The sequence below is a fragment of the Camelus bactrianus genome, chromosome 22, assembly GCF_048773025.1.
Source record: "Camelus bactrianus isolate YW-2024 breed Bactrian camel chromosome 22, ASM4877302v1, whole genome shotgun sequence".
Lineage (NCBI taxonomy): Eukaryota > Metazoa > Chordata > Mammalia > Artiodactyla > Camelidae > Camelus > Camelus bactrianus.
The window spans coordinates 26,668,527-26,682,542 of NC_133560.1; the positions used below are offsets into that span (position 1 = coordinate 26,668,527).

The following is a 14,016-nucleotide window of genomic DNA, read 5'->3' on the forward strand; positions in this document are numbered from 1 at the left end:
CTCCGCCTCTTCGCTGTCTTATCCAACCATAAGTCTCTGTCTCACAGGAGTGCCCGCCCCTCACGTCACATCCAGTCACAGGCCTCGCTCTTTCGAAATTCTGCCCTATCGGGGGCCTAGCTCTCTAGGAATTCCCCGCCCCCCGTCAGGCCACGCCTCCACCGTGGGCCCTCCTCCACGGCCCCGTCCCGCCTTGGGAGCCCTGTCCAATGATAGGCCTGTCCCTCTCACAAACACCGCCCTCAGTTACCGCTTTTCCCAGGTCCAGGTCGCACCAGGCAGACGCGGCGGCTGACGCCATCGGATCGCGCCGTGAGAAGGTCACACGGGATCCTCCAGCATGGCGGCGGCGGCGGCGCTGCTGGGAGGCTGGTGCCGCTGCCCGCGGGTAAGCAGACCTGTGGGGCCAGGGGGCGGGACTAGGGAGCTCCGGGCTCGTGACCTCCAGGGCCTCGTTTTCCCCAGGCATTTGGTCCCCTCGGCCCTTCTCTGGGCTCCTCGAGAGGCTCGGGGTTGGGTCCCTGTGTCAGCCGAGGGCGGGGCGGGGGCCCCGGAGCGAGGCCTGAGGGCGAGGGCCGAGCGTGCCGGACCGGGAGAGGCAATGCACCGAGCCGGGCAGGGAGCGGATCGCCCCTCACTTCCTGGCGGACCCCACGTGCACCGGGGAGGGAATGGTGGTCGTGGCTCTCAGTGGAGAAAGTGGCGAGGAGAAGGCAAAAAACCGTGACAATCCTTGCTCACCTTTATATGCCAGGCCCTTTACCTGGAGCATTTCCTGTATCGCCTCTCCTAGTACTCTCAGTGTAAGTGTGGAAGGTAGTTGTCCTGGCTAAGACCCTGGGCTCACAGTTGCGATAGGTGTCAAGGCGTGTACAGCGCATTCGGAAAACAGTACTCTGGTTTCTGCTGCTTGTCGCTATTTCAGAAGGTTAGGAAACTGGGAACTCAAAAGTATTTAGCAAGCTCCTCACAGTTTCAGAGCTAGTGGGGCCGCTGACTTGGTCCAAAGCTCTGTTTGATTCCAGAGCCTGACTCTGGAGGAAGGAAAATATCTCATAGGAATCTGAGTGTCAGGAGAAAGAAGGTGTTTTTTGACCCAGGACTGATTTTTTTCCCCCTGGGCTACTTGACTTTTGAGGCAGGTTTAGAGGTTGAACTTACACGTGTTTGGATTTCGGCAAGAGACTGAAAGGGAACCAGCCTTAGGTTTGGTCCTGCTCTGGGACTCTTCTTCCAAGTTAGACAGTCGTCCATTTCTATTTCAGACTGTTGCTGAAGTCAGTGGCTCCAGGGTCGATGCGTGTAGGCATCAGTTACTCTTTTGAGTAGCCATAGGAGTCGAGGCATCCATATGTACGTGTGGGATGTTGCTTAGCGTTCTGTAGACAGGAAGCAAGAAACAGGGAGAGGAAAAGTCCAGGGAATATGGAAATGGAAGAGTGGTTCTTTCACGTCATTAACATCAGTGCCCCTGGTCACTTGCTGGGTGCTTGGGTGCAGCGCTGAACAGGACCTGCATGGAGCTTCAGTTCATCGTTAGGTAGAGGAAATGGCTTTCATGTGAGGTCAGCAGCATCTTTGCCCAAGTGACTCCCCTTGTTGCCCTGCTTGGTCTGGGACGTGGGAGATTTGTTCCAGCTTTGTGCTGGGACAATAAGTTATCAATGTTTACCTCTGGAAGCCCAGGTCTCTGGTCTTCCAAGACTGGCAAAAGTAGGGTGCCCTGGTGAGAGAAGACTGCTTGCCACCAGCATCGAGGTTCAGCATGCCCATATTCAGACGAAGGGCATTAATCAGCCTGGCGCACTTAGCCTTCTTCCACCATAGGTTGGCATTTCCTGGGACCCATGTGGTTTCTACCAGGTTCAGAGGCAGAAGGGTAGATGGGGGCCCTGGAGATGCAGATCCAGTGTCTTCTCTTTCCACTGGCTTCTCAGAATTTGTGAAGATCGTAGAGTGTCTATCATGCATTAGGCAGGTGATAAAAATTGTCAGATGAGTCTCAGATGATCCCTGCTTTTCTGTGCGCCCTGCTTACCTCCTTGTCACCCTCTGATTGGAATGGATCTTTCTCTTTTCTTTCTGTATTAGAGATGCCTCAGCAGTGGAGTTCATTTCCTGACCAGCCACAACCTAGTGCCGCTCCCCCATGGTACCTATCAGATGCGCCGGCCGGGTGGAGAGCTGCTCCTGGTGAGTGACTCAGGACGTGAGCAAGTGGACAGGAGGGGGGATGTGAAAACTGACCTAGTTGACAGGAGAGGGGGCTGCAGAATGCTGCCCGCACTACCAGGGGCGTCTGATTGACAGGCATACCACATCCGAGGCCTTCGGAGTTAGAGAGCCCAGTGTGCCTGGTCCTTTTGGTGTCCCGGGAACTGCTTGACCCTGTTAAGGGTTGGGCCTCTGCCACACGGAGTGGCATGCCATCTCAGCTCTGATGGCGAGAAAAGCATCCTTCTTCTGAGCTGAAATCCGCCTCCCGCTGGCTTCCCCGTGCAGGTGCTCCGCCACGGAAAGCTGTGCCCTCTTCTGGGTGACAGCCCCCTAGGCTTTCGAGCAGAGTCACCCATCATCTCCTGAAGCTGGGTTTCCCCAGGCTATGTCTGCCCTTACTCTTTATGTTGTTCCTCCCAGATAACATTTTCTAGAGCTTTTGCCCTCCTTGCCACTCCTCTTCAACCATGTTTCTGTTGGTGCCTCACCAGCACAAGGGAAGAAAGCCCAAAACCTGACACTGTCTCCAAATCCACATGCTTGGGCAGCCCCCACCCTCTCTCCCCTTCCCTCCAGGTTACCTGCCTCAGGGGCTGTTGTGCCCCTGTGTTCAGCCCCGCCCCCACCCCCCACCCACAGTTTGCAGCCCTGGGAGTGAGCCATTGGGCTGCTGCGAGCTGGTGCAGTCCCTGACAGTCTTAGAACTCCGATTTCCCAGGAGGAATGCTGGCAGGGGCACATCTAGACCAGACGGTGGCCTGCCAACGCCAGGCCTGGCCACCCTACCTGTGGAGTGGTGCCCGGACTTGCTGTGGCCTTCCCTGGGGCTGGAGGGCGCCAGGAAGGCAGGTGCCCCTGAGGCTGGTGCCGCTCCCCCAGCACCCCCCTGGAAGTGATAGGAGCAGCCCGGCACGTGCGGCCGCTTTCCCATGACTTGACTATCTCACTGACATTCTTTAAGCTTTCTCTCTTCCGAGCCTGCTCTTAGTTATACAGGTGGTGAAGCAGGGATGTAAACCTGGTTCTGTCTGACCCTGAAGCTTGTGTCTCAAGCAGGGCAGCATATAACACCGGCTCCTGTGCCTGGAATACGGCCTCCCGGGGTCTGGCCTCTGGGGGTGTTGGGTTGGGTTTTCCTCTAGGGGATGGGGGATACCTTGAGCTTGGGTTCTCGGCGACTCTGATCCTGTGGGCTGAGAGAAGGAGGTTTGCGCCAGTCCCTAGGCCCTTGGGTGACATGTAAATCATAGCTGGGGACTTGAGAGTGGCCCCAGGAGTCCAGGGAGTAGGGCCTGTACCCGCTTCTTTGGGATGAGGGACCACAGAGCTCTTTTGACTCTAGTCCTGGGACGAGGGTCCTTTTGGGTGTTGACCTTGGCCTTGGCCCAGCATGTTTGAATCCCTGTGAGGATTCCAAGCTTGCCTGTTCCTCGCCCAGCCTTTCCCCTCTTGCAGAAGGAGCCTGGCATTTTTGTCTTGTTTTTAATAGATTTTATCTGTTTGTTTTTGGAGTGGCAAGTACAGGGAGTGCCCGTCAACTCCCTCTGCTCCTCTTCTCCCACCTGGCACACTTCTCCCCAGGATGGGCATCTCGCAGTTAGGGCGGTACTTTTGTTACAACTGACAAGCCAATATTGACACGTGACTGAGGTCTGTCGCCTGAGGTCTGTCGCTGGCATTAGAGTTCACTGGCTGTTGTACATTTATGGGATGGAAACAATGTCTGATGAAATGTATCTCCCATGACAGAATCACACAGAGTGTGTTCCCTGCCCTAAAGCCTGGCCTGTTCGTCCTCCCTCCCCCCGCCCCAGCTCCAGCCCCTGGCAATCACTGACCTTTCCCAGGATCTTAGAGTTGGAATCATACAGTCCGGAGCCTTTGCAGACTGGCTTCTCATTTAGTGATATGCATGTAAAATTGAGATGTAATTGAACTATAACATTATGTGAATCGTTCATATCTTTTCATGGTTTTGGTAACTTTCTTTTTTCTTTTTGTTAGTGGAGGCACTGGGGGTTGAACCCAGGACCTCATGCATGCTAAGCACACACTCTACCACTGAGCTTTTCCCCACCCCCACCCCCATTTCTTTTTATTGCTGAATAATTTCTCATTTAGATGTCCCACAGTTTATCACCTGGTGGTTTTTTAAAATTTATCTTTTATCTTCTAAAAGAGATAGCTGTTTCTTTTAAACTTGTTTCAACAGAAAAGAGAAAATTAAAAAGCCTTTGTTTCTTTTACACTTTTTTTCTAGTCCAAATCCTATTCTTCTGGAAACAGGAAAGGCTTTCTCTCTGGCTTGCTAGATAATATAAAACAAGAATTAGCTAAAAACAAAGAAATGAAAGAAAGTATAAAAAAGTTCCGAGATGAAGCCAGGAAGTTGGAGGAGTCAGATGCGCTCCAAGAAGCCAGGAGGAAATACGTGAGTCCTTTTGCTTTGTGAGTCCTTTTGCTTTGTGTCTCCCTCGGCCACAGGCTCCCTCCCAGGACCAGGGATTCCCTCTAAGTGCAGGGCCAGGGCAGCTGGGGAGGCTTGGTCACTGATGACGGGGAGCGAGGGGACAGGAGCCGGCCGCCCAGCCTTCCAGGTCTGCGATGAGACTGCAGTGTTCTCTGCAGACCAGCAGCGCCGGCGGGGGTTCAGAGTCCTCTGGACCTGCTGGGTCAGACTCTGCAGCTGCACGGGTCCCCCAGGTGGCCCCTCTTGCACCAAGTTTGAGATGTGCCGCTCCTGAGAGCCTTCCCATCGTGGCCCTTGAGCAAAGTGGGTAGAAGGTGGGTTCGGTGCTGGTATCGTTAATCACACTGCCACCTCACCCAGAGCATTGCTGGGTGCCTGCCAGCGAGGGGGCCTGGTGCCCCGTAAGGGGTCTGCCAGGCAGTGCACCACCCCCATCTCGCCCACGGTGGCTGAGCCTGGGGGTGTAGGCACTTGCCCCAAGCCCCTTGGGTTTTGTTCTGTTGCCCCCTGTCTCCAGGCTGTGGGTGAGGCCTCTTCCCTCTGAGTGTCCCCAAGTCACTCACCTGGATCTGACTACCTGTGTGGGTCCCGCCAGTGGGGGATTTGGCCCTATGGGAGATGGCCCCTCCTTTTCATTCAGTATGAGGAGCAGACTGAGAGGTTGTCTGGGGGCAGAGCAGGCTGAGGTTGGGGCAGGGTGGCTGGGTTGGGGTAGGGCGGGGCAGGATAATGTTGAGAACAGCACACCCCGCCACTACAGACGAGCGGATGGGCAAAATCAGCCCTTGCCCCCCGGAGAGAGACGTGGAGCCTGGGGCTCTGCTCAGGAGGGGCCTGTCTCAGCCCTCTGCTGCTGGGACCCGCTGCTGGGACCCACACACCAGGCTAGGGGGCAGCCTGAGCCCCTGGGGAGAGGGAGGGACTGGGTGGGTAGGCGGGGGGTGTGGACATGGGAAGTGAGGGGTGTCTGGGGAGGAAGGGGCTGCTGAGAAAATGCTTCTTTGGACCCTGGGCTGTCCTGTTACTGCTGTACTGCCACGAAAATCTGCAACATCCTTTACATAGAGAACCATTGAATCCGAGACCATGCGGACTGGCGAAGTGATCCGGAAGAAGCTGGGGGAGATCACAGGCACCGTGAAGGAGGTAATGGTCTCTGGGCCCCACAGCCTCTTGGCCAAGGCTCTCGGGGCCCAGCTGTTCCTCACCTCCCGGTGGCGGCAGCAGGTGGGGACATTGCCTGGAGCGGCAGGAGGTGCGGGCACCCCGGCAGGGCTGTGACTTGGCAGCCAAGGATGAGTGGGTGTAGGTGGTGAGCAGGGAGGAGCCAGCCTGGTCGGGAGGCTTCCGGAGAAGCTGAAGCCTAGCAGGAGGATGAAATGAGGATGTTTTTCTTCCTGCCTTAAGATAGAAGTGGAGAGGTGCCCTGCCCCCGGGTGGGGGTAGGGGTGGGGTGAGGGTGGGCTCCTTCAAGGGGAGGGGGACTTGAGTTTTGTTGCTTTTCTGTTCTGGGGGCTGAAGAGGGGTAGGGCCCTAAACTTCAAGGCCAGCCTAGCCTCGGGCACACCCTCCTTGCCTTCTTCCTTAGCTGGGGTTGCTGCTCCCATGCCAGCATTGGAGGGCTCTGGACTCCTGCCTGTTCTAGCCCTGAACCCCAGGGCCTAGCGCCCCAGAGATTGCACGCAGGGTTCTCGAACATGTGCGCCCAGGTCTGGAGCCACGTGAGCTCTGGAGGGCTGGGCCGCTCTTAGCCCTGGGAGCTCCTGCAGGCCCGCTGACGCTGCACCCGTCTCTGTCTCAGTAGAGTCTTGATGAAGTCAGTAAAAGTGACCTTGGCCGGAAAATCAAGGAGGGTGTGGAAGGAGCAGCCAAGACCGCCAAGCAGTCTGCTGAGTCCGTGTCCAAAGGAGGGGAGAAGCTTGGCAGGACGGCTGCCTTCAAAGCCCTCTCCCAGGTGAGCTCCCAGGTGTCCGAGGGAGCCCTTGGCCCTGACCTGCTCCAAACCTGAGAGCCAGAGTCCCTGTCTCTGAGCTCAGCCCTAGAGAGGCCTCACCAGGTGGTACACAGCATACCCGTCCTCGGCCCCTCCTGGCTGGGTGGCCTTGGGCAAGTCACAGGCCCTGAGGAGCTACAGGTTAAGGCACCAAGAACCCCGGCCTGCTGTCAGCCTAACAAACCCCTTTAGCTTGTGCTCATGACCCGGAGACTGACTGGCTCACGATTACTCCAGGTCCTGAGCTTACGCTGTAAATACTCGTTGGAGCCTCCCACGTGCTTGGCCCTCTACTGGCCCTGGGGCCACAGGAGAGAAAGTCCAAGCTACTGCTCTCAGAGGGCCTGGGGACAGGGAAGGGGACAGGCAGTTCCTGAGCGACGCGAGACAGGGACGCCTCAGTGCCAGCCAGGCTGAGGGAGCAGGCCCTGCCAGCTCGGGGCACCCCACGCAGCTTGGTGTGGCTGGTGCGAGGCCATAGGGGCTGAGGGTCATGCATGGGAGTTTGGGTTTCATCCTGAAAGCACAGCCACCCAGTGCCTGGCGAGGACTCTAGCAGCAGCTCAAAGGCAGAGAAGGGTCTTGGGTGGTGGGGGCAAGAGGAAAATGGGTTCCAGAGGTTCAGGGAGGTAGAATCCGCAGGCTTTGGGTCAGCTTGGTTGGGGGCAGTGGGGCAGAGGTGGATCTCAGGATGCCCCTCTGGCCTCTAGTCCCCATGAAAGAATGTTTCCAGGGAGGGTGAGGAATCAGGTTCAGAATCTGAAGTTCATCTGGGGCAGCAGGAGGCATCAGATGCTCTTGGAGGAGGCGGGGGCAGGAGTCAGGCAGAGCTGGGGCCTCCCCTCAGCAGTATGCCTCCCCCTGAGGCTTCAAGCCTGGGGGTGGGGTTGACCAGGCATGACAGGCCAGCGCTGCTGGTCTGGGGTGTCAGGGAGGCCCCCGAGCGCCCCCATGGCATGGCTGTGTTCTGCAGGGTGTGGAGTCGGTAAAGAAGGAGATTGATGAGAGCGTCCTGGGGCAGACGGGGCCCTACCGGCGGCCCGAGCGGCTCAGGAAAAGGAAAGAGTTTGCTGGAGAGAAACTCAAGGAAGAAAAAGTGTTTGAGGCCAATGAGTAGGTACCAGACTGGCTGAGGGGCCCACCCCTCTCACCTCCATTTTCAGCACCTGCACTGTTGTCCCTTTTTGAGGACCCACAAAAGGTTCCTCCCAAGTCATTTCTTGGAGTTGCTTTCCACTTGAGATTCTCTGCCTCCTTTGAGAGAATTGAGGGGTTGATGGGGTAGAGAAGGCCAGAGGCCAGGCGGTGAGGACAGGTCATCACACCGCCATCTGGCCGCCCCCTTCCCTGGGGCTATGGGAGGGCCGGAGGGCCGGAGGGCGTGGGGCTTGGGACAGCAGCTCCCGGCTGCCGCTCAGCGGCCTCCTCGCCCTTCCCAGGGAGGCCCTGGGGGTCGTGCTGCACAAGGACTCCAAGTGGTACCAGCAGTGGAAGGACTTCAGGGACAACAATGTGGTGTTTAACCGTGAGTGGGCACGTCTCAGAGCTGGGTGACGGCAGGGTGGTGACGGTGGGCATGCATTGGGTGCTCCCCGAGTGCTGGGCACAAGACAGACCCCCCTTTCACAGAGGAGGAAACCAGGGTCAGAAAGGACTGATCACTTCCCACAGAGTCGCCCCGTGAGCGGGTTGCGGAGCGTTGGCCCCAGGCGGCCTGAGGGACACACCCAGTACTTCTTGGCTGGTGGGGGTAGTGGGGCACTGCCATCAGGGCTGTTCACTGTCTCTGCTGGAGCCAGCATGGTCGTGGGGCAGCCTCCCAGATGTGCAGTGGGCCTCTGATGAGGAAGCAGGCTCAGAGGTGCCCCCCCATTTTCCTGATCTGCATGGGGGCCCACGATGGAGTGGGCATGTCCTTCTGGAAGAGCCCCTGACTCCTGACCCTGCCCCCTGCAGGGTTCTTCGAGATGAAGATGAAGTATGACGAAAGTGACAACGCTTTCATCCGGGCGTCCCGCGTGCTGACGGACAAGGTCACAGACTTGCTGGGTGAGTGGTCTGCCCCAGGACTGTCCCCCCACCCACGCCGGCAGCAGGGAGGGGTCCCCAGCCCTCACCCCACCCCTGGCTCGGTTGCACCCAGGGGGCCTGTTCTCGAAGACGGAGATGTCGGAGGTGCTCACGGAGATCCTGCGGGTAGACCCCGCCTTTGACAAGGAGCGCTTCCTGCAGCAGTGTGAGAATGACATCATCCCAAACGTCCTGGAGGTGGGTGCTGGGCGCCAAGCCCCATGGGCCTGCCCCAACCCCCCACCTCGTGTGTGCGCATGGCTGGTGCTGGGGCCCAGTGGGAAGTTCCAGGGGCACTTGGCTATGGAAGCAGTCTTTGCTCTGATCTTGAGAGGCCTGACCACCCCATGCCCGGCCATTGTCGGACAAGCAGCTCTGAGAAGGAGGACATCTGTGGCCCCGCAGGTCCCCGGGCTGCAGCTCTGACCGCTCTTCCCTGTCCACAGGGTGTGCCCGCCCCAGGGACTGAGTCCCTCACACGCACTGGAGCCGGGAGCTCCTGGCTCTCTGCGGAGCCCTCTTCCTAAAGTAGTTGTGAGGGACCAGGTGTTTGTGTTTCAGGGACTTTTCAGGGGTGGGGGAAGCTGGCTGCTGCCCCTTGGGGAGCCTGAGGGCCTTGGGGAAGCCCCTCAGGGCAGGAAGGCAGGACCACCACAGCAGCCCAGGGGGCTTTCCCTCTGTAGGGTCCTGAATCCTATCTTCTGGTCCTCTTGCCTTTCCTTTGGCTCATAAGCGAGGAGGGGGTGGCTTGCTCAAGGTCACCCTCCATGAGGCCCCTGCCCGCGGTCGGCTGCTCTTTCCCTGCCTCCTCTCTGCCCGTCTCTGGCCCCCAGCCCTGGCTGGAGCCCGGGCATCCTGCACTGAGCCAAGCCAGAGGCCTTCGGAACGCCTGCAGGCAGCCCATCCAGTCCCATGTGGATGCCTGTTCCCTCCTCCTGGGCTGCCTCCGCGTAGTCCTTCCTGTGGAAGCTTCCCTCATCGCACCCCGGGAATCCTCCCGCCACTTCCCCCCTGCCTCACCTGGGCGTGGGGCCTGACGGCCCAAAGCTTCATCTCCAGGGGAGGCAGGAGGCCATTCCTGTCCTCCTTGGCTCAGTTTCCTAGCCAGGGTGAGAGCCCAAAACAGTGTCCCCTTCTCTTCTTCCACCAAACCCTCGGGACCCACCCCAGTCTGCCCTGTTGTCCTGAGAAAGGCTTGAGCTCCCTGCGCACATGCAGGAGCTCCGCTCCTCCTGCAGCCTGACCCGGTCTCCCCTGACTGAGACCCTCGGGGTGGGGGTCTGCAGAGGAAAGGTGCTCACTGGAGAACATTCTCCAGAGCTTTCCTGCCTCAGAAGCCCACTCATTCTCACGCTTCTTTTTTCCTTCCCTTTTTAGGCCATGATTTCTGGAGAGCTTGACATTCTCAAAGACTGGTGTTATGAAGCAGTGAGTGCTCGCTTTTTTCTTTCTTTCGTTCTTTTTTCTATATAGTCCTAAAAAGAAATCACAGTTTGGAGAGGATCTGCTCAGGAGGCTCATCCTGGGAAGGGCCCGCCAGGGTGGGGGGCCCTGGGGTGGGGGTGGCTGCAGGCCAGGGCGAGGGACAGCGGCTAGCTCTGGGGCGCATTAGATACTCCCCTGGTGCTCAGGGGTTGCGGGTGCTGGACAGCAAGCAGGGTGTGAGGCCCCGGGCCCGCGTCACCTCCCTTCCCTGGGCCAGAGGTGCATCGTTGGAGTCATGAGGGTGCAGTGCAGACACAGGAGCAGCTCCAGAATGCGCGGCGCCAGACAGATTTATCAGCTGTTCTCATTGTGAGAACCTGAAACACAGATCAAGACAGACATGGATAGATTCCCACCCGGGGAGAAGCCTGTGTCCAGAGGAGGGGCTCTGGGTCCCAGGCCACAGGCTGACCTGGACCGTGTGGCAGAGGGTCAGGCATCCTTCAGAGCACACTGTCCGCCCTGCCCGTTCTTGGAAGCCATCTTGTCACAATGGGGCTCCCGTCTGTCTCTCAGTCCACTTCGCCTCACCCTGCTTACTCCCTGACCTGCGCTTCTTGGGGTTTGGTTTTTTACCCCTGGCTTCTTTATATTGAGCAATCCAGAGTCTCTTGGCTGATTCTATTCTGTACTCAGCTCACAAACAACTTGGAAAAAGCAGAGGAGATGTCAGATTTTCTTTTCAAATACTCCCCTGCACGGTGACTAATCCAGCAGGCATTTATGAGTGTTTTTTTTTTCCTTTCTTTCTTTCTTTTTTTTTTTTTAACTTTGGGACCATTAGGATGTGCTGGTTATCTCTGCCAGAGAGCTGCTGGTGCCCCTGGAAACGCAGATGAAGTTGCAGCCACTCACACGGGGGTATTTTTAAAATGTCATCTCCAAGAAACCACACACAAAGTCGGATTGGCACCTTTTTTTTTTTAAACTCGGATCAGTTATTTCCATAAAAGGTGGATGCCTTTGGGATGTCTGCCATTGTGGTTGCTTGTTGAGATACAAGGCTGCATGTGTCACTGGGGCTGTGCCTGGGGCTAGGGAGCAGGCACAAGGGGATGAGGGTGTCATTTGGGGGGCCCCTGCGCCCCAGAGGAAGAGCAGGGTGCCTGTGGCTGACGGCTACCCACAGGGCAGGTCGGTGAGAAGGAGTTGGACCCAGGCAGCTGGCGCCTGGGCAGCCGTGGGGTAGGATGAATCCTAGAAAAAACGTTTGGTTCCAGGCCAGGATGCACAGTGAGGTGAGCATTGGGATGTCCAAGAGCAGCCAGAGAGGCCCCAACTTCCCGCTGGGAGTGTGTTTCAGGTCGCGTTCCAGGAGCATCACCGAGCTCCCTGACTAATACCGCTTTCATTAGCGCAATGATGGCACCAGCCTCCCTGCTTGGACCTGTGCTCCTGGCATCTGCCACCCCTGGTGCAACACACCCAGGCACTGGGAGCTGTTTCTGGAAGGTGTGTGGGCTGGAAGCATGGAAACCGTGCTGTTGAGCCCACCGGCAGGGAGTTTCCTAGTCCTCGGCCACCAGCCCCCGAGGGGTGTGGTGCCCTGGCGTGGCTTGCGCATGCGGGTGGCCGGCCACGTGGGGATATCTGGCTTCTTGTTGCAGACCTACAGCCAGCTGGCCCACCCGATCCAGCAGGCCAAGGCGCTGGGCCTCCAGTTCCACTCCCGCATCCTGGACATTGACAACATCGACGTGAGTGCTTTTTCCCAGGGGGGCCCAGTCGACCCCGGGGTGGGGAAGGTGCTCAGCAGGGAGGGGTGAGCTCCCTGTCCCCTAAGGAGCTGCAGCATTTGGATTAAATGACCTGGAGGATCCCTTCAGTGAGAGGTTTCCATAGCTCTGCAATTGGGGCTTCTTAGGCAAGGGGTGGCCCTGGGGGTGCTGCTGCCCAGACCTAGGGCCCCCCCGAGGTCCCTGAAGGCAGTGCTGCCCCTGCACTTGAACTGAGAAGGGTGGGGGCTTTGTCAGGGAGGCTCAGGCCCCCAGGAGTCTGCTCCGCCACAATTTCCTCCCCGAGGAGGGCTGAAGGTGGGCCGGTGCCCACTCCCCTCTGACCGAACTGTGTGCACACAGGCCGTCCCCGTGAAGCCTCCCTGCGCCCACACAGCCTCAATCTGGGGAGCCTACGTGGGTCGTCAGCAGCTCAGACTCTGGCTCACAATTGGGAAGTGCCCACCTGGAAGTGGGCCAGTGGGAAGGGGCAGCCCTGGGGTTTGGGCTCAGGCGGGTCCTCGGGCTCTTTCTGGGGGCTGGCCCGATATGTCGAGGTGCCGAGGGCTCCTCCTGGCCATGTCCTGGGAAGTGGGGGTCCGCACCTGATGGGAGCAGCAGGGAAGGGTCCTGGGACTATCCTCTGAGGCCTGCTCGCTCTCTTGGTCCCCCTGCAGCTGGCCATGGGCAAGATGATGGAGCAGGGGCCTGTGTTGATCATCACCTTCCAGGCCCAGTTGGTGATGGTGATAAAGAACCCCAAGGGCGAGGTGGTTGAGGGCGACCCGGTGAGTAAGCGAGGGAGAGGATGGGCAGGAACTGCTGGGTGGGCTGCCTTGCCCTGATGGCGGTTCAGTCAGGGACTGCGTGGGGACGGCAGGGCAGTGCCTTGAGAAGTCCCAGGGCCCTAGGTGGGCCTGCTGGAGGTTAGAGGCGGCTGATCCGTCTGGTTTTACCAAGTCCTGAGTTACAGCCTCTGTCTCAGTCTCTGCTTGGGACCCCCCAGACTTGGGCCAATAACCCAGCACCCCTCATCTCCAGCCCCTCCCAGCATCTCCCCAGTGTCCTGAACCTGCCCTGCCCCTCGACAGCCCCTCGTCCCAGTGTGGGTGCCGAGCCCACTGTCTGCCTCCAGCCCTCACCAATTCCTGGTTCTGCAGGACAAGGTCCTGCGGATGTTGTACGTGTGGGCACTCTGCCGAGACCAGGACGAGCTCAACCCCTACGCAGCCTGGCGGCTCTTGGACATCTCTGCCTCCAGCACAGAGCAGGTCCTCTGAGCACAGTGGCCATGACCAGGGGCTCTGGGGCAGGATCGTCACTGCAGACACGCAACAGACTGGTGTCCACCTGCAGCAGCTAGACCACTAGGCCCAGGACTGTCGGCTCTGCCCCCACTCTGCCAGGGTGGCTGCAAAGCTAGCTGGATGGAGCAGGGCGGGGAGGGGGCTACAGCACCAGCCCCTGCACCGCCCTCTGCCCCATGGGGGCTGCTGACCAGTGGACCACAGAGCCACACAAACCAGACTGTGCCAAGGGGTCCCTAGCCCAGGGACTGCCTCCCAGGACAGAGTGGTGGGGCCTGGGCCCACTGGCCACAGCAGCCAGGCTGTTTTAGCTCCTTTTTTTTTTTTTTAAAGAGTGCCCTTATTATTATCCTGTACATACGCTGGAGACTTGGAAATAATAAAACACCAGAGTGCAGGAGAGCAGCTTGGGTAGTCAACACATGCTGTCTGTCACTGGGGTGGGGGGAGATGGGACTGAAGAGGGCTGGCGGGGGCCGGCGGTCATGGTCACTGAAGGAACTGCAGCAGAAGAGAGGGCAGCCTTACCTTATCCTGGATGTGTGTGGAGGGGGTGGGGGAGACGGTGATGAGATAAGCTAAGGAGGCCTTCAATGACCTGCTGCGGTCTCCTGAGGGTTGGGGTCCCCGGAGCTGGAGGCTCCTGAATGCTTGATGTGTTTCCGGAGGCATTAGGATCCCCCAAACAGGGAGTTTGTGTGAGGGGTCAATCGCAGAGAATGAGGGTGTGGGAACTGAAGTCGGGCTGGGGATTTCTGG

The 14,016-nt window shown here is 58.5% G+C and overlaps 1 protein-coding gene across 1 annotated transcript; it reads left to right on the top strand.

Moving 5' to 3' along the window:
* The first annotated feature begins 231 nt into the window (after positions 1-231).
* On the top strand, positions 232-13,662 carry TIMM44 (translocase of inner mitochondrial membrane 44). Its single transcript, XM_010966818.3, has 13 exons — positions 232-388; positions 2,092-2,193; positions 4,478-4,648; positions 5,753-5,833; positions 6,492-6,641; positions 7,654-7,793; positions 8,120-8,205; positions 8,637-8,729; positions 8,824-8,948; positions 10,128-10,178; positions 11,843-11,932; positions 12,628-12,738; positions 13,111-13,662. Exons 1-13 carry the CDS (start codon positions 341-343, stop codon positions 13,228-13,230), a joined length of 1,368 nt encoding a protein of 455 aa, XP_010965120.1. The 5' UTR covers positions 232-340; the 3' UTR covers positions 13,231-13,662.
* The last annotated feature ends 354 nt before the right edge of the window (positions 13,663-14,016 follow it).

Coding starts and splice junctions, on each gene's coding strand:
- TIMM44 (XM_010966818.3), top strand. CDS start 341: ATGGCGGCGGCGGCGGCGCTGCTGGGAGGCTGGTGCCGCTGCCCGCGG. Junction 6,642..7,653: donor CCTTCAAAGCCCTCTCCCAG/GTGAGCTCCCAG, acceptor TGTGTTCTGCAG/GGTGTGGAGTCGGTAAAGAA. Junction 8,730..8,823: donor CAAGGTCACAGACTTGCTGG/GTGAGTGGTCTG, acceptor GGTTGCACCCAG/GGGGCCTGTTCTCGAAGACG.